Here is a 27,293-nt window from a genome sequence, read left to right as displayed (position 1 = left end):
TATGGCCATCAGCAGATCAATGATCATATCCGACCCTCAGTACATATAACGAGGAAAAAAGTCTCCTTAACAACGACTCCTTGCAAATCCTGGATCTCCATGGTCCACATGGGATCACACCTACAACCCTCACACCAGCAAGTCCCCAGAACGCAGACTGAGAATGGAGGTAAGGCCGGTTACTAGAAATGGGAGGAACGGAAACTGGCCAGGAAGGACCACAGATGTCCATGAGGAAGCATCGTTTACGAATGACAGAGCTTGGACCGGAGACAAGGTCATAGGAACACAGGCAGTTCTGCTGCTCCTCCTCCCCTCCCCCTCCCCTTCTGGTCAAACCCAGTGAGGACAACATGGGTGCACGTGGAACAAAACTCAGAAGGTACAGAGGTCTGCAGTGCGAGGTCCCCCTTCTGATCCTGTGGCTCAGTGTCCCTAACGGAGCCCGCGGGCCCCTCTCCAGGCACAGCCGGCGCATTTCCCGGCATCTGTGCGTTCAGGAGGGTGCAGCGCTGTTCTTACGGCTCCGCCCTCACTTCCCCTGTATCAGGCATTTGTGTCCCCACTTGAATGACTTCAACTACCCAGCCACAGTGACGTTTTTGTTGTGTTTTGTTCTTTCTTTTAAATCCTCACCCAAGAATATGCTTTTATTGCTTTTAGAGAGAGAAGGAGGGAGGGGGAGGGGGAGAGAGAGAGAGAGAGAAACATGGACTGGTTGCTCCCCACGCTCCCCCACCTGGGACAGAAGCTACAACCTAGGCATGTGCCCGACCAGAAATCTAACCCCGCACCCTCTGGTGCACGGGACGATGCGCCACCCAGCTGCGCCACCCAGCCAGGGCCACGGCGGCATTTTTACACACCACTGAGATATCTTTCCACCTTGGAGTTTTTCTTATTTTTCTTTTCTTCTTATCCTCCTACTTTCTCTCCTCTTTTCACTTTATTTCCTCATTTTTTTTAATCTCCTTCCATACATTTACAAATTGAAATAATTACTGACATTGAAACTGCCTTTTTAAAAGAATGAGTTACATGAAACAGTTAAATCTGCCAAGGGTTCCTTTATGGTAGTTGTCAGCAAAATACTACAGAAAGATGAAACCGTTTTCCGTCTCTTTTCTCTCCCACAGTCCTGGTTAGCTCAGGGAATGGAGAGAGCAATGGGCGGGCTTCAGTAGACGGGTGTGGCTCTAGTTATGGGCACAACTCTCATCAACCTGCTCCTGACATGAGCTTCGAATAGCTCTTTTTTTTAATCCTCACCTGAGGACATTTCTGCATTTATCTTCAGATAGAGTGGGAGGGAGAGAGGGAGGAAGAGAGAGAGAGAGAAACATTGACGTGAGAGACACACATCAAGTGGTTGCCACCCACACGACCCCAATAGGGGCCAGGGACACACTGTAACTGAGGCACATGCCCTTAGCAGGAACCGAACCCTGGTCTCTCCGGTCCACGGGCTGACGCTCCAACCACTGAGCCAAACCGGCCAGGGCTTGAATAGCTTTTTTAGGTAAAAGTAAGTAGATAGAATAAGGTTCAGCCCAGATCTTTCAGTATCTCACAAAAGACTCACGCATCTCTCCCCAAAGTTATATTTTTATCCCAGGAGGTTAGCAATCGTCCTTGTCGAACCCCCCTCCCCCCCCGGGGTTTGCATTTTCCTCCAAGTCCAAGTACTCTTGAAAAAGAATTGAACCAGAGCCCACCCTGGAGGACTCTGCCTGCCTCGTTGGCCCACTACCATGTTATTTTACACAAATTTGGGAAGACTATTCAATGTAAACTAGAATATAAACTAATATTGATCAAAATCAGCTTGGCACTGCGACACCTCATGCATGCTATCTACTTCATATTTGCAGTAAACTCGAGAGGCAAATGTATTGAGCCATTTTACAGATAAGGAAATTGAGGCTTAGGGAAGTACCTCGCCGATGGCCTCATAGCAAGAATTGTTGGAGCCAGACTGAATGAAAAAATCCACGTGCTTAAGCACTACCTGCTAGCTAGCGCACACACGTTTCAAATTGGTGAGGAAATAGGCTACTAGAGGAACCACTACACAGCCAGGCCAGGAGCGGAATGTCTTTCTCTCTCCTTCATACCCTAGAAAGTGTGTGTCACTGGGTCACATTTTGGTAAAATGAGATTAAAGGACAAATTAGGCCACAGTGTCTGCATTTGAGATTTTTGCTTGGTGATGTGCTAAGATTATATATATATAAAATCACCACTTGACCTTGTCTAGAATCTTGTCATCCAGAGGTTCTGGGGACTTCAGCGTTGCCAGGTACAGGACGTCCTGTTTGCTTTAGATAGTAGAGCTCATTGGTGTTAAAAGGAAAAGTGTATACACCTCTTCCTTCTTCCCCTGTGGTTTTTGGAGGGTGAGGGGGAAGGGAATGTAGATTGCTGAGTTCTTAATTTATTCCTTGCACAAGTAATTGACATCTTTTCTGTGCCAGGCCAGCCAACAGCTCTTAACCCACCATCATTTTTGGTGGTTTCATGCTATTCCCATGAGCTGTCAATGAGAGGTCCTTTCTCATCTCTCCTATTGTCACTGACCCCTATCATGAGTCCACAGCCTGTGTCATTTCATAACCTGGAGCTGCAGCTCAGTCATTGTCTCCTTTACCCAAATCTATAGGCTCTTATAAGCTGCTGGTTTACGGCCCAGGACACTCTACTCTTTCCGGAATATCACTTGATTCCAAGCCTCTCCCTGATGGTTTTAAGATATGTCCTTGAATTCTTTGATTCTCTTTCTTTCAACAGGTGAAGGCTAGCCCTGGCCAGTTTAGTTCAGAGTTTAGAGTGTTGGCCTGCAGACTGAAGGGTCATGGGTTCGATTCCCGGTCAAGGGCACATGTCTGGGTTGCAGGTTTGATCACCAGCCTTGGTGGGGGTCGTGCAGGAGGCAACCAATTGATGTGTCTCTCTCACATCGATGTTTCTCTCTCTCTCTCTCTCTCTTCTTTTTACTCTATCTAAAAAGCAATGGGAAAATATCTTCAGGTGAGGATTTAAAACAAACCAAAAAAAAAAAAGGTGAAGCCTAATACTCCTCCTCATGAGTGTGCATTGGACTTAGTGACTCTCTTCTAACAAAAAGAATGAACTACAAGTGATGGTATATGACTTTGGAGACCAGGTCACAAAAGGAACAGTAGTTGCTTCTTGCTGTGTGGGGAAAACCATGTCGCGTCATGAGGACACCCCGCGGCCTCTGGAGAAGCCCACGTGGGAGGGACTGTGGCCTCCCGCGAACAGCCATGCGAGTGCCCCACCTGGGAAGTGGGGCCTCAGCCCAGTGGAGGCTTCAGGTGCCTGAAGCCCCTGTTGACATCCCGACTGCAAACTGCCAGGAAGCCCCGGAGCCAGAACCACTGAATCACCACCTGAAATTCATGATGCACAGAGACTATGAGATAACACGTTTGCGGTTTTAAGCCACTTAATGCTGGAGGAATTTGCTACTCAGCAATGAATTTCTGATATGCTCCTTGGGAATCCTTTGCTGTGTTGCCCTTCTGGTGATAATCACCTGTAGGCATAGTTCTTGTTATTTAATTGATTTGAGAGAAAAAGAGGAAGGAAGGGAGGGAGGGAGGGAGAGAGAAACATCGATCAGTTGCCCTTCGTACGCGCCCTGGCTAGGAATCAAACCAGCAACTCTTCAGCGCTCAGGATGACAATCAACCACCGAGCAACTCCAGCCAGGCCCCAGCTGTCATTTCTTTAAAACAAATCCAGGTCTTCAAAACAAAGTGTTGTAAAAGAGATATTGGCCTGTTTTAAATTCCTAGATGAATAAATACGGATCTAGTCATTTGAAAAGCAAGTTGAGCTCTCATGAATGCTTTCTGAGAGTCCCAGTGTGGGGTCGGCTCTGCACCTTGACTAACAAGGAAGAGCTTCAAGCGGGAAAGAAAACCCACCTGAGACTGGCGGCCCATTTCTTTGAGACGTGCCCAAGAGCCATGACATTTTTTTCTTCTGGATGAGAACATATGTCATCTAAAGAATCCTGTTTCCTCACATAAAGCCTTGGAGTCTCAATGAGGAGGCCCATTTTGTAATTTTTTTTTTTTTGAAAAATTTTTTTTTCTTTATTGATTTGAGAGAGAGAGAAAGGGAGAGGGAGAGAGAGATAAAAACACTGATAAGAGAGAACATCGATTGGCTTCCTCCTGCATGCCCCCCACTGGGGATCAGGCCCACAACCTGGGCATGTGTCTTGACCAGGAATCGAACCTGTGACCACTTAGTGCATGGGTCGATGCTCAACCACTGAGCCACACCGGCCAGGCCCATTTTGTAATTTCTCACAAAAATTAAAAAGGTTAATTATTGCTAAAACTTCCCTAGAGATATTCTACTTTCTACATCATCCTTTCCTACAATTTTTGTGTATGAGTCAAAAGGTCTGCTCACTCAAAAGGATACTTTCCCTGGTAAATGAGGCCAGGTTACTTGGGACTTCTGATTTTCAGCTGAGCTGCAAAATTGTTATTTTGGAACTCAGGTGCGAAGTAGGACACTTTGGGGCACATTTGCTGGTGATGGTGACTTCACACAGCTGTGGAGGACAATGGCTCTTCTCCTACTGAAGTCATTGAGTCTAAGGAGCAACATTGTGACGCAATATTTAATCCATGGGCTTCTGAACTTAACCAGTTTCCACAACTGTGTGGCCTTGGGTAGATACCTTCTTTCTCTCCGTCTCCAAATTTCAGTTTCCCTTGTGTTAAATGGGATTAATAATACCAGTCAGAGGGCTACTAGGAAAATTACATAAAATAATATTAAAAATATTTCAACTTTGCCTGGCACGTAGGAAATGCTCAATGAAGGGTCACCTAATTATTAAAGGATGAAGGGAAATTAATAAATGCATCATTTTATCAGTGTCGAATTTCTTCATCCCTATATCTTTCTAACGCAAACAGGAAGCAATAAATGGTATGTATTTACATATGTACATGAATGAATAAAATGGGTTTTTTTTTTCTCTGCAATAAACATTATCTGAAAATTATAGACGTGGAGAACAGGTCCATGGTTGCCTGGGGTTCGGGATGGTGGGAGGGAGGGGCGCGCTTGTCGCTGGAGGGAGAGCTGTGTGGTGATGGACTGGTTCTGGGCCTGGACCGCAGTGGTGGGCACAAGAGTCTGCACATGAAAACATAGTATAGCCCCATACACTTACATGGCATCGGGGTCAGCTGCCTGGGTCTGTTACTGTATTATGGGTACATAAAAGGTAACCATTCTCCGGAGGAACTGGGAGAAAGGGTATACCCAGACCTCTGGACTATTTTTGCAATGCCCTGTTCATCTGTAAGTAAAGTTACACACAAAGCATCTGTCTAGAAGTTCCTCCTTTCGCCACAGTCGGTATTCAGGTCCCTCACGCTGTGTCTCAGGTGATCAAGTTGCAGATCTGGTTTAAGCGTCGGTGTTTGACTTGGACTGTAACATTCTTAGTGCACACGTCTCCCCATGTTACCCCTCTCTAGGCCATTTCGCTCCTTCACTACCCCTGTCCAAGGGTTACGTGGTAGATCAATGTGCCACCGGCAGGATGCCTAAAGAACGCAAAGTTTAATCATCTTTGATTCTAAACTATTCACAGTGAAGACTGAGCCGTAGTTGAAGTGTGTAGCGAGGTATTTCCATCTGTTTTCTGCCAGCAGCAGCAAGGATATGAGTGTATAATTAAAATACTCTGCGGGTTGAGAGGTAAGGCAAATTAAGATCAGCTCGCAGTTTGGATGTCTTGATGTGAAAATACTGGTCAGTCAGCTCCATAACAGGAAAACCAGAAGTCCTTAATTCAGGGGTCGTGGTGGTTGGATAGCCATGCCCTCAGTACCTGCACTAATGCCTGGGCCCTTGATAAATATTTGTGGATGAATGAATGAATGAGTGAGTGAGTGAATGAATGAGTGAGTGAATGAATGAATGATGGAACCATTAAGATAAACCATGCAAAACTGACCACGTCTGAAAGTGAGAGTAGAGAATTAGTTCAACTTTGTAGCCCAGTAACCTTCTAATCCTTCTCTCTGCTTCTAGGCAGCTTGAAATCCACTCTCCAGATGCTAAGCACACAGTGATCCTAAGGAGCAAGGACTCAGCCACTGCCCAGGCCTGGTTCAGTGCCATCCATTCCAACGTTAGTGACCTGCTGACCCGAGTGATTGCTGAGGTCAGAGAGCAGCTGGGGAAAACAGGCATTGCTGGGAGCCGAGAGATCAGGCACCTGGGCTGGCTTGCAGAAAAGGTAAGGAAAATGTCTCCCCTGCAATCGTCATTGCCCCCAGGGTGTCCCCAGCTCCTGTGGCAACCTCTGAAATCAGTTACCTCATTCCATGGGCTGGTTCTCTCCATCACTGTCTTCAGATTTCTTGCCATACCCAACAGGTCTGCATTTGCACTTTACAGGGGCTGTCTTAATCAACTTTGGTTTCCCACATATACTCCCATATGTCACCATTGCAGGTGGCCACTAACTGTTGAATGGGTGAAGGAGTGAGCAATTGAGGGATAGTTTGATTCGCATATCTACATGTGAAGGTCAAGGAAAATAACTCAAACTCACAGCAGAGCTGTTGGCTTGGGAGGTTGAAACTGTTGCTTAAAAGGGTTTGTGTGGGTTTTGCGGAACCAGCCTATCAATAACGCAGGTACATTTACAAATAATAGCAGTGATATTATCAGTAAGGATGTCTTTGAGCGTTGACTGCGTGCTGGCTCTTTTCATATATCATCTTATATTTTATCTGTATTCTTAAGCCAGTAGACCCGAATGTCATCATTTATGAGCACCTATTATGTGCAAGGCGTGGTGTTAGACAGGAATGGGGAGGATGTATGAAGACGAACAAAGACTTAGTGTCTGTGTTCAGGGGGTAAGGCTGCTCTGGAAAGGACCTGGGGTCATGTTAACACTGTCACTCTGATTTCTTTTCCCAAGCTATGTGATATGTTGAAGATAGTAAAACTCACTTTGCAGTGATCCCCTGGGATTTAACCCTTCTGTTCATTTCAAAGGATTGAGCCTTTGCCATTGTCCCCTTACTTGATTGCTGTCCCTTGAACTTGACCTTCGGAGCTCGGGAACACTGGGTTTTTGGGACAGCCTGACCTCCCGGTGACTCTCATTCTAATAGGCGGTAAATGGGAATAATGATTGTCACAATAACAGCTTCCCTGCCAGTGAACCATGTCACCTGAGAAGGCCCAGTGAAATGGCACTTGAAAATAATACTTGAACACAGTGTTCGGCCGTTTTCCACCATTGTTCTTTGTCTGTAGCAGTTCATGCGTGGGGCTCAGCCACAAAGTTCAACACTAAGTGAGTTGTTTGATTTGGTATTGTCCCATCTCTCCCAGATTTCAAAAGACTAAAGGGACAGTGCAGGTGGTGGTAGCTCTGAAATCATGATAAACAGAAACCACAGGTAGCCTCTCGTGACCTTATATGACAGGATGCTCGATAAATGTTGCCAATCAGGATGATGTCATTTTCGAAGTCCCAGTCTATAACACTCCACTTTGTACTCTCCCCAAATATATGTGTTTTCATTAGGAGAAGGCCTACTGGGGAGCTTTCATTTGCAAGTGACAGGAAGATCAACTCAGCTTTCAGAGAAAAAAAAGGGATGTACCACTTATACTAATTACGATGTCTACGGGTCAACTTCAGGCATGGTGGGATCCAGGGATTCAAATACTGATAGGCTTGCCTCTCCATCTTTTTCCACCCTCTTCCACCTTGTTGGTTTGTACTCAGGCATGTCCTCTTCCTTGGCTGAACTGTTCCAGGCTTGTGTTTTTCCTTATGGTCGGCTAGCTCAGCAAACAGAGGTGTCTTTGTCCCCATAGTTTCAACAGAAGTCCTAAGATTATACCTAATTGAACTGACTTGGATCATATGATCAGCTCCGGGTTGGGGCTGAGATCAGCCTCATGTAAACCGTGTGCACTGAGAGATGAGCAGAGGTGATTCTCCAGGGGAAATCAGGCTGTGGAAGGGGAGGACGCGTGGACTCTGCATTCACTGCAGAAGGAAAGGGCGAGGAGTTGAGATCAGGGTAGAAACTGCCCTCACTTGGTTAAGGTCCTGAGTGGACTTGGAGATGTACCGTAGGTTTCAGGGTCCTGGCAGAAGATGGATGGCAAACTCAAAAGGAATGATTGGGAAGGACTTATTGCAGGAATAACTTATAAGATGTTGCCAAGATAAGGGAACCAATAAGAGATGGAGAAGTAGCCCAGAGCTAACAACAGCAGGAGTCCACTTCTATCCCTTCACCTAAAATGGCCAGGAAAAGGAGCAAGACCTGTAGCTGTAGAAAAGGGCCACCCACTAAGAGCTGTGGTTTTGGGAGAGAAACACCACCTCTGCCAATCCCTGCCCACTGATCTTTGCTGGGATATCCCATTGGCTGAAGCTGACTGGAAGCCAGAGGCAAGGGGTCCCCACTGATGCACTCTGTTAAGGTCTGCTCCCAGGGCATGGGGCAGAAGGGAAAGGGGGAGAGCCTAGATCTGAGGACAAAGGCAGGCTTCCCAGAACCCACATTTCTCCACCTTCTAAGTAACTGAGATGGTCTCAAGTCTCACTGGTCCTTCTCTTTGGTCTCGTTTAATATAAACTACATATAAAGTCATTTCCATTTGGATAGTTGAACATTGTATTGGGTCATTATGAATGACATTGAAGTTTTTTCCATAAGTTCCATTTTCTCCCTTAGAAATCATCTGCTTATGCCTTTTGCTTATCCCAAATTATCAGTAGATTCATTATTAGGCATTTCCATGGAGCGATAATAAAGGCGCATAAAAAGATCTTCCTGTCTTTGGAATATTATTGTTCTTTTCATATAATTTTAGATAATCATTACAGATAGTTCTGTAAGTTGTATTTGCACTGTGTCCATAAGAGGAATAATGATGTATCATGGGCAGTTATCAGAAGCAAGCCTGTCTTTCATTGCCTTTATCTTCAAAACTTCTCAAAGGACTACCTCAGACCAAGTCTATGGAAACCAATTCAAACTGGAATCTTCTTTGAATCCACATTTGATGCTGAATCCTAGTGTGGAGCCATATGAATGGTTTTTAGCAAAATGTTACAATGAATGGCAAATCCTTAATACTCTGGCTTTCTTATATAATCACAGAGATCAGCAAATTTGCTTGGTATTTGGAAAGATATAAAGTATGATCCTATATATCTATATATTCAGCTACAATTTACCTTAAACTACTGTTCCTTTGTCTTTTCCTATACTGTTCATTTTTGATTTTGTCGCGTTATTAATCTATAGTAGCTCTGGGACAAGGTTTGTGCGTGTCATGTTTGAGGTCAAGTTTTGAGAACTGGCATTTACATGAAACAACTCATCTTTATTTATTTATTTTTATTTATTTATTTATTTATTTATTTATTTATTTATTTATTCATTTATTCATTTATTTATTTATTTTTATCCTCACCCGAGGACATTTTTTTCCATTTTTTGTTCAGATAGAGTGGGAGGGAGAGAGAGAGAAACATCGATGTGAAAGAAACACATCGAGTGGTTGCCACCCACATGACCCAACCAGGGCCGGGGACAAACTGCAACCGAGGTACATGTCCCCAGCGAGAACCGAACCCGGGTCTCTCTGCACCGCAGGCCAACGCTCTAACCGCTGAGCCAAACTGGCCAGGGCAAAACAACTCATCTTTAAAAATCCTGTTCAGTGCAAACGCTAAAACCTCCTCTACACTACCCAGGAGGAAAACGTTATGTCGACGTTACTCATCTCTGTGAGATGGTCTGGGGGCTGGGAGAACGGCTCCCGCAAATGGCTAGTTCTTGAGTCAACAGAGAGCGAGTCCAGTGCACTCGAAGGGAGGAGGAGGAGCGTGAGGGAACTAGGAGGGGAAGTAATGGGTTAACCTGGCTTGTACGGAGGGCAGGCCAGAGACGTGTCTAAAGGGAGGTGATGGTTCATTCTGGAGGAAGGTAACAAGCAAATCTGGTGTCTTGGATGACATCCAGTTATGGAAGATTTTGAAAGCAATTTTGATTTTGGCTTGGTGCCCAGGAGGGAACCTTCATCTGCAAAATCAGAGAGAAGGAAACTTAGGGGGGATTGCTATGGACTGATTATCTGTATCCCCCAAGATCCATACATTGACGCCTTAATGTGATGGTATTTGGAGGGAGGCCTTTGGGAGGTTATTAGGGTTAGACGAGGTCAAGGGAGTGGGGTGCCCACACTGGGATTGGTGCCCCTGTCGGGGATGAAGAGAACAGCTCGCTGTCTTCACCATGTAAGGATACAGCCAGAGGGTAGCCTCATAAGCCAGGGAGGGAGCCGTCACCAGAACCCTGCTCCTAGACTTCCAGTCTCCAAAACCGTGAGAAATAAATGTTTGTCGCTTAAACAACCCCGTCTGTGGTCATCTCTTACAGCAACCTGAGCTAAAACAGTGACCTAACCCGGCCTCTTCTTTCTAAAAATGAGGAATCTGGGGCCCAGGGAGTGGACAGTGTTTTATCTCACGTTACACTCTCAATAAAAATACAGAAATAACCGAAGAGTGGGACGATGATGTGATATCACTTTTTCTTTTATTTAACTTTTAAAAGAACCCACTGTCGTTCACTGCAATGCTTGTTTATCTCCTTGAACTCTCGTTGGCGTTCTCTGGGCTCCTGCAGTTTCAAGGTCCGTGCTGGGCCAGTAGCCTTTGAACTGGGGCCACATTCCGTGTCTCCTTGCCTTCCCGGTTCCGTCAGCCCCGCTGTGACAGTCCTGTGCTCTCTCCCGAGAGTGCCCTCACCTGCAGGCACGCCAGGTGCGCAATGGAATGCCTTTCCCGTGAGCATCTTCGGCTCAAAAATTCTAATTTCTTGCAAGAATTAAAATCCCCACTCTCTCCCTCAAGGGCCCATGAATGCTAATCCCTCCCCTGAACTGTTAAATGCATCATGCCTCCAGCACAGTTTTTTCAATCATTGTTCTTAATCTTTTTACAGTTGCCATTAGGTGTTTGCAACAGGTTACAGAAAAGAGGAAAATAAACTAAGTTCTGACTCTCTTGTTACTAGAAAAACAGAAACAGTGCCAGGGCAGAATTGCTGATTTTTTTTTTTTTTTATCCTTACCCGAGGACATTTTTCCATTTTTTGTTCAGGTAGAGTGAGAGGAAGAGAGAGGAACAGAGAGAGAGAGAAACATTGACGGGAAAGGGACATTGAGTGGCTGCCACCCACATGACCCAACCAGGGCCGGGGACAAACTGCAACCGAGGTACGTGCCCTTAGAGGGAATAGAACCCGGGTCTCTCTGGAGCGCAGGGCAGCGCTCTAACCGCTGAGCCAAACTGGCCAGGGCAGAATTGCCGAATGGTTCTGTGCTCAGGTCACCGTTGCCTTGGCTTGACCTTGGTGTCTGCATCGGAAAACCATTTCTCGTCAGGGTGAAACAGGAAACAGCACGACACCCTGAACCCTGCTGGAAGCTCGGGTGCAAGCTCAGTGCCCAGCTCTCCTCACGTCCACTTCGCACTCCTTCCAACCGGAGCCTTTCTGTCCCCGGCCTCCCGGGTGACTGGAGGAGAGGAAGTTGCTCATTAGTATTTACGATCATTAGCATTTCCGATGCGACTAGTCTGCTTCAGGCCCGTGTGCTGTAACCATCTCTGTCCCCGGAGGGAGCTTGGAGAATGGAGTGACCTCTCTGGCATCACTCCTCTGGGAAGTGGCAGAGCCCGATGTGAGTCCCCCTTCGAGCTCCCGAGTGTTCCACGAAGCCGAGGGGCCCAGGGATGAGTGTCCATGGAGTGAGGCGGCCCAGAATCCAGGGTCGGACCAGTGTCAGTTTCAGAACTAAGAGGCATTTCGAAATCCCATATGAAAATAATCAGTGTCCTCATCAGCTTGGGCTAAAGCACCGTGGACTGGGTGGCTTAGATAACAGATGTATTCCTCCCAGGTCTGGAGGCTAGATGTCGGAGGTCGGGTGCCAGCAAGGTCGAGTTCTGGGGGAAGCCCTCCCCCTGAGGTATAGAGAGCCTTCTCGTTGGGTCCTCCCATGGCCCAGAGAAAGGGCCACTCCCTTCCTCCCCCTCTAAGGTGACTAATCCCATTAAAGCGTTCTCCCTTTATGGCCTGATTACCTCCCAAAGGTCCCACCTCCAAATATCGGATTGGGGCTTCGACATATGAATTTTGGGGAGACACAAGCATTTAGTTCACAGCAGGCAGAATTCACGTATCAGGACTAACATCGTCTAAGATCTTTTAGTAAAATATTTACCCTTCTAGCCACAGCCGTGACAATCTGCTTTCCTCCCTCCCGTGACACAAAGCAAGGGGAAGAGACCCTCTCCTGTTCTTCCTGTCTGTCATCGCGCACGTCAGCCAGTGGAACCTCGCGGCCAGGTCCCGTGACATTCCGCACAACCACCCTCCGCATCGGTTCTGTACTGCGAAGCCCAGAGAACAGGTCCCACAAAGACTGAAACCCTCTTGATTGCATAGGTTAGGGGAGACCAGATTATAAAATACACACACTCACATACACAGTTGGCCTGTTTTTTGCCCGTTTCCATGGTTTAAGGAGATAACACCCGCCTCTCAACCACATGGTCCGAATTACATTTACCGTGGCATGGTGACTGTGACTGCACTTCATAAAGTAGAAACGTGTCTGCGAGCCCCTCCGTCCACAGACTGTTCTGTAGAAGTGGATGCGCATTCCGACCCCTGTCCCGTCACGTCGCTTCTTTCAAAGCCTGGTCGTGGCTGGTCGCTGTGTGTCTGTCAGTCAGTTTACAGACACAGCAAGGTGGGTGGCTGTGTCTCCGCCTATCTCCCGTGGATAAATCTAGATGGCATTGTACCAGAATGGATAATAGAAAAGGGGAACTGTCCAAAAAAGGTGAAAATGCAGCTGAGCGGACAGTGATATACTCTGGAGGTGAAGTTCAAATCCAGCATGCCTGGAATCACAGGAGAAATCGCTGACCATGGGGATGTGGACACGTTCAAGAGCCCCTGGTACACAGCCCGAAGAACAGAGCCGGGAAACTTGTAAACGCAGATGAAGAGGGAAGGATGGAGATGCCCCCGAAAAAGTGATGCCCGTGGTGCAAACCTGCAGCGGGTGACAGCTCACCCCGACCTGGAAAAGGCGCTCGCTCTGCATCCGAAGCTACTGAGGACGAGGCAGCGAGCTCTGGTCGGACCACGCGGGATACGCTTTTGACAAGGAAATAGGCACTTTACTTCTCGATCTTTCTAATGTTTGAAATTGTAGGTTACTAAACAAACATCTGTTTTACTTTTTTCACTTTCCTGTGCACGGACAATGGACAGTAAGATGATACTGAATGCTTTAATGATATTTTTCAAAGGCCATAGAACAATATTAATTTTTTCAACTGATTGTTTAGAATATTTAGTACGGTTTCAGCTTGCACCATCGTTTTTATTGTCCAGCACCACTGTGCAAAGGCAGGACAGCCCCCTCCCACTTCTCCCTCTCTCCCCCATCTGTGTATCCAACTCTTCCCATATCTTCATGTATCTTTCCATCCTTATCTGTCTACCCATTTATCTGTCTATACTTATCTACCTCTATTCATCCATCTCTATCAACATCTATCTATATCCATGTATCTAGTTTCTATATTCTCACACGATTCACTAGACCATCATTAACTTGAGACCCAGCAATGGCAACTTATTTGTCCCAAAAGAATCCCAGGTAAATCTAACCGATCCAGTGATTTCCTTCTCCAGCTGTGCCGCCGACCTGTATGGGAAGAACCCCAAGTGGACATGTAAACCAGCCCTGGCCTGAGGGAAGCAGGCTGCGGGCAATCAAGACCGAGGCAGCATAATCAATGGAATATTTCTGGAGCCTCTAAATATATCAGCTCCGCCATCTGCCTCCAAATCGCCGAAGGAGGAATTCCCCACCGCTTATTCCGGGGAGAAAACAGTCTCTGGCCCGAGGGCACTCCCATCTGGTAGATGGAAATAGAACCGCAGGCCAGGCTACCCCGACTTGCATCATCCCTAACTCAGGACGCTTGGCTCTGCTGAGAAAGGCCTGCCGGTGATGCCGTTAAGTGCTAACGGGCCGGCTGTCAGAGGCAGGCATCGGGGTCCCGAGCGCACCCCTCTGCGATGGGGCAAGGCCGGGGAGACCTGGCGACGGTTTGGTCATCTTACTGCTTGTCTTTTACTGGTTGTAAGTGTTTCAAGTAAAGGTGCCAACGTGCAAATAATTCAGACGGCTCCCATCTTCCAGTCTCTCCAATAAAATTCGGGCTATAAAATTGGGATGGATGGGTGGGTGTAGCTGGCAGAGGCAGCCATCATAAAAACATGAAAATACGCCTTTTTAAAATTTTTTTTTTTTACGTGACTTCACAGTGCAGTTTAGTTGTGTGAGTCATTCTCACCAGGGTGAGGAACGTCAGGGCTGCCGTGGAGGAGGGTGGGGCTGGACATCTCGTTCCTGGAGGCATTGCCCACAAACGCGTAGGGGCCTGGGTCACTCTTTTTGGAGAAGACTGTGCGACTCGAGATGCAAAGCTCCCTGTGCCTGGTTGTGGGGCTAGCGGACTCTGCCAGACTCTGTTTGATCTTATCGGGCATTGTAGATTGTCCTTCCTTTAGGAAATAGGCCATCCATCGATTAACGTCTTAGAATTCTTTAGAGGCTGAGTCTGAGATGGGGCTTCTCAGGGAGTGATTACCGAGGGAGAAACTGTTCAAAGATAAACTGAGCCATATTGAAAATTATAAGAATTTGAACAAAACTTGACTCTAACTGGACAGTGCCCAACGGGACGTCAGCAGTGACCGGGACTCAAATAGAGAAGGTGCAGGAGCAAAGTTAGGAAATTATTGTTATTGTTTCTTTTCATCCTCACCTGAGGATATTTTTCTATTTATCTTCAGGTAGAGTGGGAGGGAAGGAGAGAGAGAGAGAGAGAAACATTGACGTGAGAGAGACACATTGATTGGCTGCCTCCCGTATGACCCAACCAGGGCCAGGGATGAACCGCAACAGAGGTACGTGCCCTGGACCGGAATCGAACCCGCGACTGTTCAGTCCACGGGTCGACGCTCTAACTGCGGAGCCACACCGGCCAGGGCAGAGTTAGGAACAGCCGAAAGCCCCGCCAGCTGTTTGGGGTGGCTTGTCCTTGGGTTCAGTTTTGTAACCTGGAGGCATTTACAGGCTCACAGCGTAGGCTGCGTGGTCTAATGGCCTCTTTGATTAGTTCAGCTCCTCTACCTGTAAGGAAGCGGGAGGAGCAGGGCAGGAAGGAAGCTGAGCACAGACGTGGAGTCAGCTAACGTCTAGCCTTGGCCTGGTCCCACAGGGCTGGTGTGAGTGGCAGCCCAGAGCTCTCCCACCTCAAGCCAAGGGGGTCAGGACGTGGTAGCCCCACGTGTCAGCCGTTAGCTGTGACCACTCCCATCGGCCAAGGGAAATTCTTAGGAGAAGGGAGGGTGCCTCCGTGAGCAGTCCATGCCCACCCGATGTGAGGGTTGGGTGCACCCGTCTAGTGCTGGAAATTTGGGCAGAGGACCAACAATATCCACTAAAATCACTGGTGTGTTCGCATGGGGGGGCAATACTCCAGCAGATGGACATGGGACCTTTAAGTGGCAGAGAAATAAAAACAGCTCTGTGACATGCTCATGGTTACAGCCTCTACCTAGACGTTTGCTTTTATTTACAACTGTATTTAAATTTTAACTCACCCTGGTACTCACTCCTCAAAAAATTAACTCAAAGCTTAACTCATCCTGGTACTCATGCCTCAGAAACTTAAAACTGGACCTACCATACAATCCAGCAGTTCCAGTTCTCAGTATGGATATTAAGACATCTAAAACACAAATTTTAAAAGATATATGCACCCCTATGTTTATTGCAGCATTATTTACAATAGCCAAGATATGGAAGCAACCTAAGTGCCCTTCGGTAGATGAGTGGATAATGAAATAGTGCACATACTTAATGGAACACTATTAAGCCATAAAAAAGAATGAAATCTTGCCATTTGTTACAACATGGATGGACCTAGAGGGTATCATACTAACTGAAATAAGACAGAAAGACAAATACTGTGTGTATTTCACTTACATGTGGAATCTAGAAAATAAAACAAATGAACACACAAAACAGAAGCTGACTCATAGACACAGAGAATAAACTGATGATGGCCAGAGGGGAAGGAAGGGGGTGGGGGGAGGATCCAATGCACAAAATAGATGAAGGGGATTAAGAAGTGCAAACTACCACTTATAAAAATCGTCACAGGATGTAAAGTACAGCATAGGAATATAGTGACTAGACTTACCATGATGAGCATTTCATGACATATATAAATGTTGAATCACTATGTTTTATACCTGAAGCTAATATAATATGGTATGTCAACTACACAGCAATTTTTTTTTTAAGTGTAAAGATTTGAATGGATCATGTGTGATCCATTGCTTAATTTCACAGCAAATGCACAAAATAGGTGAAATTAAAATAAAGTAGCGTATCACATGATTCCTGGAAAAGATGTTGTAAGTCAAAGTTATGTAAATCAATTTCTTTATAAACAGAATGCCAGTTTTACATATATGTTCATTTTAACTGAAACTGTATTATTAAGCTTATAGAAGTAATGCCATATTTAATCAACTATAAATTATAGAAAACACCTTGATAAAGCTTATATAAACTTGATTAAGTAAAGCAATTATAACTTAATGTATAAAAATGAATTTCAGGCAAAGGCCTAAATAATACACTTATGATTCTTGTTTTCCTTTTCACTAAAAAAGATCAGAAGTTACAAGTAGGAATTTAGGGTCCTTGATGAATTTTGTAGAAACCAACCCATAGATTTGTATTTTGTTTTCTCCATTTTATAATCAAACTTTTCTTGTAATAAACAAGGACCTTAAAAATAGCTGGTAGGCATTTGTGTTTCCGGAAGCTTCCCCCTAGACCCTGATATTATTCTGAGAAACTGGACCTTAGAATTATAGGAGCCAACTTCACCTGACATTTGGTGTTTTATCATTTGACCCTTTTGCACATTATTTTTCCTCCATTTCAAGTTTTAGCTTGAATAATAACTGAGTTGAAAGAATTCATCAGCCATAATTTCAGAATGGAATTGTCACAGGAAATCTGTCTTCTACTTCGTCATCTCTTAGGGGTTGAATGTCATTTTGATTATAAATAATCGAGTGATTTCTTAAAACACAAATGTACAATCAGTTATTTGCTCATTCATTTGATAAAATTATTGAGCACTCAGCGAATGACTGTGGGGTACATACAATATGCAGACAAGCCTGAGGACTGGGAACATGACAGTGGACAAGCGAGGAAAGTTCCTTGCTGCTTTGGAGTTGACATTTCAGCAGGGGACATGGAAACAGAAACACACAATTCACATAGTGAGAAGTGCTAGAAAGGGAATGAGCAATATGTAAGGGCTGAGGGAAGTGACTTTAGATATTTATTTGTAATGGGCTGGAAATACCCAGATGTTCTCAAGGAACTCACTGACAAATGGGGAAGATAGACTAAGAATTTCAAATATAGATCCATCCACACTATCATGTCTGTATTAAATCCTATAAAGGCTCATAGGAAGGACTCGGCTAACTTGGCCTAGGAGGATAAGAACGGTATTGAGCTAAATCTTAAGATCAGGTAGCGAGAGACTTCTCCGGCAGCAGGAGTACCATGTGCAAAGGCCTAACGGCGCCAGAGGCATGGCCTCATTTGAGAACAGCCATTCATCTTGGGTGGCTGGAGCCCAGAATATATATGATACTGCCTTTCTTAGCAACCCCCTTAGGCAATTGTACCTTCACTCGGGTGCTGCTGTACTGCATTTTTAGAATTCTTCGGAACTGCCTTCCAAGACAATTTCTAAGCAGGGTATGAGAAATAACTTTAGAGTCACATGGGCCTCCCCCTTGGTCCAAAGGTACTCTATTTTTCCCTTCCACCCTGATTGGTTCAGCGCAGCATGCTCCACCCCTGTAGACAATAGCTCCAGCCTCTCAGAGCGGGGTACCTGGAGGTGAGTTCTGAGCTTTGGAGTGTTTGGGCATGCTGTTGTGCAACTAAGGCTGACCACGAGGGGCGCCATATCCAAACTGCATAAGGAAGCTAAAGGCTGTATTTATTTATTTTTTTTAACGCCGCAAATTCCTAATGGAAAACAATTCAACACCATTTTCTGAGTGTTTACCACTGGGCCAGGTGCGCTGTTCTACTTTACTATTAGTTCTAGTGAGTTTTGCGTATTAATTGCATCTTCACCCAGTATGTGTCAATCTGTGAGCTCAGGCCTGTCTTTCCTTTAAAGTTAGACAGCTGTAGCATATTGCTTTTTATGAAAGGTATTCTGGGACTCCAGGCATCGTACCAATATAGATTTAGAAGTGAACACTCTAATGTCTCTCCCACAAACATGTTCTTTCTTGATATCCCAACTAGAAGAACTACACAAGTTATAATAAACAATTGTGTTGATCAGTTTGGGTTGCTACAGCAAAATACCATAGAAATGTACTAACAACAGTACTGCTCACAGTTCTGGAGGCTGGGAGTCCAAGATCAGGGGGCCGGCTCGCTGGGGAGGGCCCTCTCCCGCACTGCGGGCTTCTTGCTGTGTCCTCGCTCGCGGAAGGGAAGAGGGATCTCGAGGGGACCTCCTTCATAAGGGTAATGATTGCATTCATGTGGGCTCTGCCCTCGCCTTCTAATCACCGCCTAAAAGGCTCCCCTCCCAATCCCATCACTTTGGGCATTGGGTGTTTCAACATATGAATTTGCGGGGCAGGGGAGACAACCATTCAGACCATAGCAACAATGAGATATTTGCTTAGTGCTTTATAGAGTGAGCCATATTCGTTATGTCCTTTAACGCCCGGAGAACACACCGATTCTACACCATCTACTACCAGAGCACAGCTGAGTTCTGTGCTCCTGGTGCGTGAGCACGTGCCTGGGCCCGAGGTTGTGTGCCCAGTTTAGAGGTGTGGGCCACCTGTTCTGCAAGAGCCACCTTCGCCTTCGGGAAGAACTCGGGCACCGTGAGAGGTGTCGTGCCTGCCTGATGGTTGTCATGGTGCAAAGTGCTTACTGGGATTTTGCCAAAAAAAAAAAAAAAAAAAGGTGCGATCATCGAGAATAAAATTGTGCTGACAAGAAAGTTGATTCTCTGTGTCGGAATGATTAGTTTGACCTTTTATTTCTAAGTGGTTTTATGAAAACATGAATGCTGCACACTCTGTAATTTTAAACGTAGAGGTTTTGTTTTGTTTTCCTTTTTCAAAACCAGGCCTATGAAAATCAAGCAAATTTTAAGCACCCATGGTGGGTCTGGTAATCATCTCTAAAATCACCAACTGTTGGTCGTTTTTTACTTCATTGTTCCACCGTAAATAAAAGAGAAACTGTTAGTACTAACACCAAGCCCTACCCACAGAGTCCTATTAAATAATTATGTAGAAACACGACAGATCTGGACACTCAGGGAAGCCTTTCTTTCCTAATATACTTTCCCTGCTCTCTCTAGGGCTTGTGGTCGTCTTAGAAAAGGAGATGGGAGGTGTGTGAGCAGTATTTGCTGTGGGATGAACAGCTTTGAAAGGGCTATTTATTATTACATTCAGTTAAGGAAGAAATCGGTAGGAAGGAAAGAAGAAAACAGTAAGGAGGAAGGAAGGAGGGAAGGGAGGGAGGGAGGGAGGAAGGGAGGAAGGGAGGAAGGAAGGAAGGAAGGAAGGGAGGAAGGGAGGAAGGAAGGGAGGGAGGGAGGGAGGAAGGGAGGAAGGGGGGATGGGAGGAAGGGAGGAAGAAAGGAGGGAGGAAGAAAGGAGGGAGGGAGGAAGGAAGGAAGGAAGGAAGGAAGGAAGGAAGGAAGGAAGGAAGGAAGGGAGAAATTCATGCTATAATCTTTTTACCTTTATTACATTTAAACCAGCTTATGTTATTTAGAGGATAAAAAGAACATTTGGATTTAACAAGACATGCTTAAACTTTTGCTTGGATATCTGATGCATGGTACTATTTGATTCCTGGAATATGATAATGCAACTTGAATGTTCAGCTTTCTTTTATTTTGGTGACAAACCCTGTACATTCTTCATGTGAGTGGAAAGGCAAATTGATAACTGTGAAGCCCCGGGGGTCCTGCAAGGGATTTTTCCTCCCCTCAATTTTTAATGAGGCCCCATATTTGTGGCCTTCCCCAATGGCCACTTTGAGTACCATCTGCTCCGCGGGTACTGTCGAGCAGACGCAGGCTGCTGACCTCTGCATCTGATGAGACTCAGCTGAGGCTCTGACCCAAGCTCCAGCATATTGTTGGATCCATCATGTTGACTCTTGGCTCTCAAACCAATGTGCAGCTAATGAGTTGCAGGGTGTACAGATTACCCTGGGTTCTGGTAGTGCTGATGCCAGACACACAATGAGCTGAGTTGGGAGCAGGGCAGTAAGACCCCAGTGCACGGCGACTTAACAGACGTGAGCAATGAGAAGCTGTGTTGCAGAATTACCATGCTGTGGCTTAGGGGAAACCATAGCAATCGAGAGGTGGAACAAACATGCTTCTATCTCCTCTTAAATAAAAAATGCCTGCGCGTCAGAGAGGTGCTTTATGAACTGTGAAATAGGAGGCAAGTCGAAATGTTTAAAGAGTCAGGTAATAGCTTTTGTTAGCAAAGAGAAGCTGAGTTCCAGCAGACTGAAGACCTTCAGATGTGGCCCTGTGACACTGACCACGATGATGTTGGTGACATTGCAAGGCAGTGCTATCCTGTCTGTTAGTTTTGTGGTGGTGGTTTGTTTGTTTTCAGCAGATGGCACCCAGAGCCAGGCTACAAAAGGGCATGCTGCTCTGGCCTTGAAAGCAGTGTTTCAAAAGATAGTTGCCCACTAAAATGCTACCAGCACATTCCTGGGACATAATGTGCCAGGGAGAGAACCATGCCTGGCATTTTGCTGCACCCAGAGTGCCTAGCACTGGGACTGGTTCCTGGTTCAAGGCAGACTGGTTGAACTGGTTAAGGAGTTAAGAGACAGTGCCTGTAAACTCATGCATGCTATTTCCCATCAAACGAGGTACCTCTCTTAAATTTGCTGCAAATGACTCATTTTAGAGATGAGGACATTGAGGCGAAGAAAGAATACAGGGCTTTGCTCTCTATTGGACTGTTTTCCCTAAGCACTGAGGTTGTCTGGGGAAGAGGAGGGGCCAAGTGATACCACCGATAAACAGTGGAGCCCGAGCCCGGAAGACTCAGTTCCCATTCTCTCTGCTCTCCTGAGCTCTTCTTCTTGGGCGGCCCACCACAGTCCCCGAGCTCCTGCATCCAGCTCTGGAAATGGGAATAACGATGCCGATGAAAGCACTTTGTAAACTGTGGAGCCCTGCCCTGGCCGGTTTGGCTCAGGGGTTAGAGCGTTGGCCTGCGGTCCAGAGAGGCCTGGGTTCGGTTCCTGCTAAGGGCATGTACCCGATTACAGCTTGTCCCCGGCCCTGGTTGGGTTGTGCGGCCACTCGATGGGTCCCTTTCACGTCGATCTTTCTCTCTCTCTCTGTTCCTCTCTCTCCCTCCCACTCTACCTGAACAAAAAATGGAAAAATGTCCTCAGGTGGGGATAAAAAAATAAAAATAAAATAAAAAGGGTTATGTAAGAGAAAAAGAAGGAATGGAACTCACGATCAAATGACTTTGAAAAAAATGCTCCGGTGTGCCGACATTGTCTGAGATGTCCTGGTGTAAAGAAGCCCATTCGTATTTGTTTGGCGTAGTGGCCCCTAAATCAATCTCACCATTGCAGCTCTCGGTCTTCCCCCGGGGAGACAGACAGAGAGCGCCGGGGAGTGCTCACCGTGTCAGGGCCGTAACTGCGGGGCTCACTCAGTCACCGTGTCAGGGGACACCGGTCAGCAAGCAGCGGCGGCGTCGGAGGGTCTCACGGGGCTGCTGTGGGCTCCATCAGAACTGCCCCGAGAGGGCAGGTGGCACTAGGCAAAAACGCATGCGTGAGGGCCTTACACCAAGTTTGCGGAATCGGAACCACCCCGGTGGTGGAGCCTGGACATGCGCATTCTCAGCAAGCTCCCAGGAGTCTGGTGCACACCGCACGCTGTGGACGGCGGAGTTGGCCTGGCTTGGTGACTTACTAGCTGTGTGACCTGAGCGAGCTACTGTAATTGAATTTCTCAGCTCGTTTTCTTATCTCTGAAAGGGGTGCAATGACTACTTTGCAGAGGTTTTGTGAAGATGATGTAATGTATGCAGAGTGCTTCTCCCAGCCTCTCAGTCCGTTCGGGCTGCCGGTACCGCGCACCGGGGGGCTGGTGAACAACGGAAACGTGTTTCCCACGGTTCCGGCGGCTGGAAGGCAGGGTCGGAGTGCCAGCGCGGGCAGGCGGGGGCCCTCTTCCAGGTGGAAACTTCCTGTATCCTCGAGTGGGAGAGGGAGCAAGGGCTCTCTGTGGCGTCTCTTTTATAAAAAGCATTGACACAATCACCTTCCAAAGGCCCCACCCCCTACTACCATCACCTTGGTGATGAGGCGATCAACGTGTGAACGGGACAGGGGCGGGGCATGGGCATTCAGACCACAGCAACATGTGACATGTGAGATCTCATGAACGGTAACCATTGCCGCTAGTATGTCGTTGGGACCACTGTGTCCGGTGGCCATGGAAAATAAACACGCTCGCGTTTCCCGAGTGCTCACCGTGGAGTGCGCCCCGTGGAGTGCGCCCCGAGGAGTGCGCCCCCTGGAGTGCTCACCGAGGAGTGCTCACCGAGGAGTGCGCCCCGGGGAGTGCTCACCGTGGAGTGCGCCCCGGGGAGTGCGCCCCGTGGAGGGCGCCCCGAGGAGTGCGTCCCGTGGACTGCGTCCCGTGGAGTGCGTCCCGTGGAGTGCTCCCCGAGGAGTGCGCCCCGTGGAGTGCGTCCCGTGGAGTGCGCCCCGTGGAGTGCGCCCCGTGGAGTGCGTCCCGTGGACTGCGTCCCGTGGAGTGCGTCCCGTGGAGTGCTCCCCGAGGAGTGCGCCCCGAGGACTGCGCCCCGTGGAGTGCTCCCCGAGGAGTGCTCCCCGTGGAGTGTGCCCCGTGGACTGCGCCGCGTGGAGTGCGCCCCGTGGAGTGCGCCCCGAGGAGTGCGCCCCGTGGACTGCGCCCCGAGGAGTGCGTCCCGTGGACTGCGCCCCGAGGAGTGCGCCCCGTGGAGTGCGCCCCGTGGAGTGCGCCCCGAGGAGTGCGCCCCGTGGAGTGCTCCCAGAGGAGTGCGCCCCGTGGAGTGCGCCCCGTGGAGTGCTCCCAGAGGAGTGCGCCCCGAGGAGTGCGCCCCGTGGAGTGCGCCCCGTGGAGTGCTCCCAGAGGAGTGCGCGTGGAGTGCTCCCGGAGGAGTGCGCCCCGAGGAGTGCGCCCCGTGGAGTGCTCTCGGTGGAGTGCTCACCGTGCAGTGCGCCCCGTGGAGTGCGCCCCGAGGAGTGCGCCCCGTGGAGTGTTGGAGGAAAGCTGAGCAGCTAACAGCAGGCGCCGTAATGTGTGCTAAGGGGATAGATGAGAGAAATCAAGTGGAAACTCAAGTGTTTCCTTTTGTTTGGAGAAAATCGTGGAAGGCTCTGAAAAGATATTTGAATTAACCTTGAAGCAGATGTCTTCTAGGTAAGAACAAACCCTACTAATAACAGGTAAAAAACATCCCAAGAGCACCCTCAGCAAAGCCGACGCAATGCGCTCCATAGCAGGTGCTACCTTCTTGGCAGCGAGCTACGGCCTCACGTCTCAGAGGTCGCGATTCTTTCTGTGATTTAATTTTCTTAAGACTACCTATTATAGGGAAGGTGAAAACCATCCCACAAATATTAAAACATAGTTTAAAGTAATCGTTCCGGTTTCTTTATTGATTGCATTGTTTCCCTAGAGCTTCCAACTGCTATTTGCTAACTTGTGCTCCTTTTCTCTTCTCCCCAGTCTCTGGCCAATGGGTGGCTGAAAGTGCGGTGAACTAAGGTCTAATTCATCCCAGGCTCAGTGGTGGATAAGACGAATAACAACCACCATTAATGTTACAAGCACTCTGTTTAGCATTATCAAGAAAATTTAGCACCTGGCCGGTGTGGCTCAGTGGTTGAGCATTGACCCCTGCACCAAGAGGTGGCTGGTTCCATTCCGGGTCAGGGCACATGCCCAGGTTGTGGACCCGATCCCCAATGGGGGCGTGCAGGAGGGGGCCAGTCCATGTTCTCTCTCATCGCTGTTTCTATCTCTCTTCCTCTCCCTTCCTCTCTCTCTAAAATCAATTTAAAAAAATAATTAAAAAAAAGAAAACTTAGCAAATTTCATTCTTTTCATTTCTTTCCTCCAATAACAGCTTATGATACACATACTATATGTATTTGTCATCTCTGCTCTCTGCAGTATACATGTCGACATTGAGAAAGAGAGACTGTACGAGAGGGAGAGAGACACCCAAACGTGCCAGCAGGCTCGCAGGCTGGATCTGGCCGGAGTGGACGCTGCGGTCTCTATTCCGGAGGCAGTCTGGAGCCAATTCTTTCCCTTCGGGGAAGCTCAGTCTTTCCTCCAAAGGCCTTCCACTCATGGATGAGCCCTCCGTGCAAACTGTCAGCTTTGCCTTCCAGCGCCAATCCAGGCACCCCTGTTTCTCAAGTTGGACCGGGCTGGCGTGGCTGCGTCAGGATCTCGTTCTATCCTCTCTGCTGTTAGGTGTCACGTGACAGCCCTGTGCTGTGCCTTACACTCCTGCGGTCTTCATTCCACAGCCCTGAGCTGTGGCCCATCCCGCTTCCTGACCCCCCAGCCCAGGTTTCCCAGTGCATGGCCAGCCTGAAACTGGAGTAGAAGACCATGCCATCTGGCTGTGGAGACACTAGCCACGCTGACCAAGGCAGTTTCTAGGTAAATTAAACGATAAATTGATAGATAGCATAGTAGATAAATAGAGGATTTCAGCTATCTATTGCTCAGGCACAAGTACCCCAATTGAATGTGTTTTTGTGTTTTTTTTCAATAGGGGTAGTAGCTTAAAAATAACCATTTTATTATGTCTTACAAGTCTGTGGATTTAGCTGGAAAGTACTTCTGCTCCACATGCTGTCGGCTGGGGCTCTGGTCATCAGAGGCCTGGCTGAGGTCCCCCATGCATGACAGTGTTGAAGGCTGGAGGTGTCTGCTTGTCAGCTGGGATTGGCAGTCGGAGCACCTGGGTTCCCTGTGCATGCTGGACTTCTAGGACGGTGGCTGGATCCCAGGAGGCAGGTTGATGTGCAAAAGCAGAAGTTGCTGGCCTCTTAAAACCCAGTCCCAGAAGTCACACGGCATCCCTTCCGCTGTAACTATTAGTCGAAATGAGTCAGAGGGTCAGCCTGAAAGACGAAGGTAGACCACCTCCTGATGGATCTGTTTCCATCTTTAATCTACCACATCAAGACAGATAAACAGATGGATCAAAGAATAGGTGCATTGAAAGTCTAACTAAAATCTGGAGGAGAGAGATAGAGGTGGTTTCTACGTACTTCCTGTTGCTTTCCTGAACTTTCTGGTGTTTTTCCGGCAATATTTTAGTAGTACAGCTTGAGGTATCATAACAAACTGAACACACCACATACCTTGAATTCATATCAAAAACTACAATGATCAGCAACCCAGCTTTATCGTCCAACAGCTATTACTTCTGCCAAAACAAACAAAAGTTTTTCATACTTAAAGAGAAGCATCTATTACGAAAAACAACAATTCTGACCAACCTTCTATTCTTTGCAAGTGAAACACATCTTTGACATTTCCATAATAAGCACAAACTCTTGACTATTTTTACAGTTCTAGATTTTAGGGCTCAGTTGGCTAATAGCTATCAAAGCGCAACAAATAAATTGACGTGGGTTTTCCTGACAGTTGAATGGCCACCAGTCTGAACGATTAGTGAATTGACGAATGGCCTATATCCTTATCAAAGCTTTTATCATTCGTCAAACTGTATTTATTTCTTCAACCCTGTTTGGAAATGAGGCATCAATAAATATAAAATCTGGGTTTTCAGCAAAAGCATCAACCAGCAATTAGTTTCAGAAACATGCCCAAAAAGAAGTCTTCGCGGGTTCAGTGTCCTGTCCACCTTACTGTTTCAAGAGGTAATAGCTGGATTCTCTTAAAAAAAAAATAAGTAAATAACATTAAAAAAAATAGCTAGATTCTCATGAGCTATCACACAATTAAATAGCAGTATTTTTTCCAAATCATTTACATAGAATTTTGATGTATTTATATTTAGAAATGGGCAATGATGGAGAATCGAGGACCTTGGCTTGTTCCCTGGACACCTTATTTAGAGGCTACACCCCTTCTTCTCACCTTATTGCTCTCGATAGAGCCCCTGTGACAGCCTTGGGAATGGCCTCCAGAGATGTGTAGGTCTTAAGCCCTGTGAATGTTCTGGGGAAAAGTGGTCTTTGAACGTGTGACTATGCTAACGGTCATATGATGAGGTCATCCTGGGTTACCCCGGAGGTCAGAGGGGTCAGAAGGGAACTTCATACAGAAGGGGGGAGGCCAGGAAGTGGAAGCAGAGGGGAGCAGGCGAGAGAGCAGGTGACCGAAGATGGAGGAAGGGGCCCTTGAGCCGAGACACGCAAAGATCGCAGCTCTGGCCAGCAAGGCAAAGCAAAGAAAGGGTCTTTCTAGAGCATCCGCAGGGAGTGTGGATCTGCAGACAACTTGACTTGAGCCTACTGTCCCCACTTTTGGGCTTCTCCCCTCCAGAACTGGGAGAGAATGAGTGTCTGTTGTTTTAAGCCAGAGAGTTTGTGGTCACCTGTTACAGTAGCTGTCGGAGGCGTATGCCGGATCGATCACAGTGTGGATTGTTGGCTAACCTCTTCTTAGTCTTCCCTTCCTCACTGGTCACCGAGCTCCTGGGGGTGGGGACCTTGTTTGTGTTCGCTGCTGTGTCCACTGTAACCTGCTGGATGCTCAGCACAGAGGAAGTGTAGACTGAGTGGTTCTGCAGCGAATGCCTCGTGGGAGAAGCTTTTTGGAGGAGATTCGTGGGAAAGAAAGGATGGCATACCTTTCAGAGAAGGGGTACTCGTATGAGCAAACATGCTAAGGTGAGAAAGAAGGATTACATGGGATTTGGGGGGGCCCAAGGAGAAGGAAATACAGCTAAGCC

The 27,293-nt window shown here is 47.2% G+C and overlaps 1 protein-coding gene across 1 annotated transcript in view; it reads left to right on the top strand.

The window, feature by feature from the left end:
- SNTB1 (syntrophin beta 1) overlaps positions 1–27,293 on the top strand; it is a 200,848-nt gene that overhangs the window by 134,910 nt on the left and 38,645 nt on the right. Inside the window, exon 3 of the mRNA XM_036264495.1 lies at positions 6,091–6,298. Coding sequence (XP_036120388.1) covers positions 6,091–6,298 — 208 coding nt within the window. The remainder of the gene's footprint in view (positions 1–6,090; positions 6,299–27,293) is intronic.

The sequence above is a fragment of the Molossus molossus genome, unplaced genomic scaffold, assembly GCF_014108415.1.
Source record: "Molossus molossus isolate mMolMol1 unplaced genomic scaffold, mMolMol1.p scaffold_m16_p_16, whole genome shotgun sequence".
In the NCBI taxonomy this organism is placed as follows: domain Eukaryota; kingdom Metazoa; phylum Chordata; class Mammalia; order Chiroptera; family Molossidae; genus Molossus; species Molossus molossus.
The sequence above is the reverse complement of the archived record's forward strand: the minus strand, read 5'-3'. Positions and strand labels throughout refer to the sequence as shown.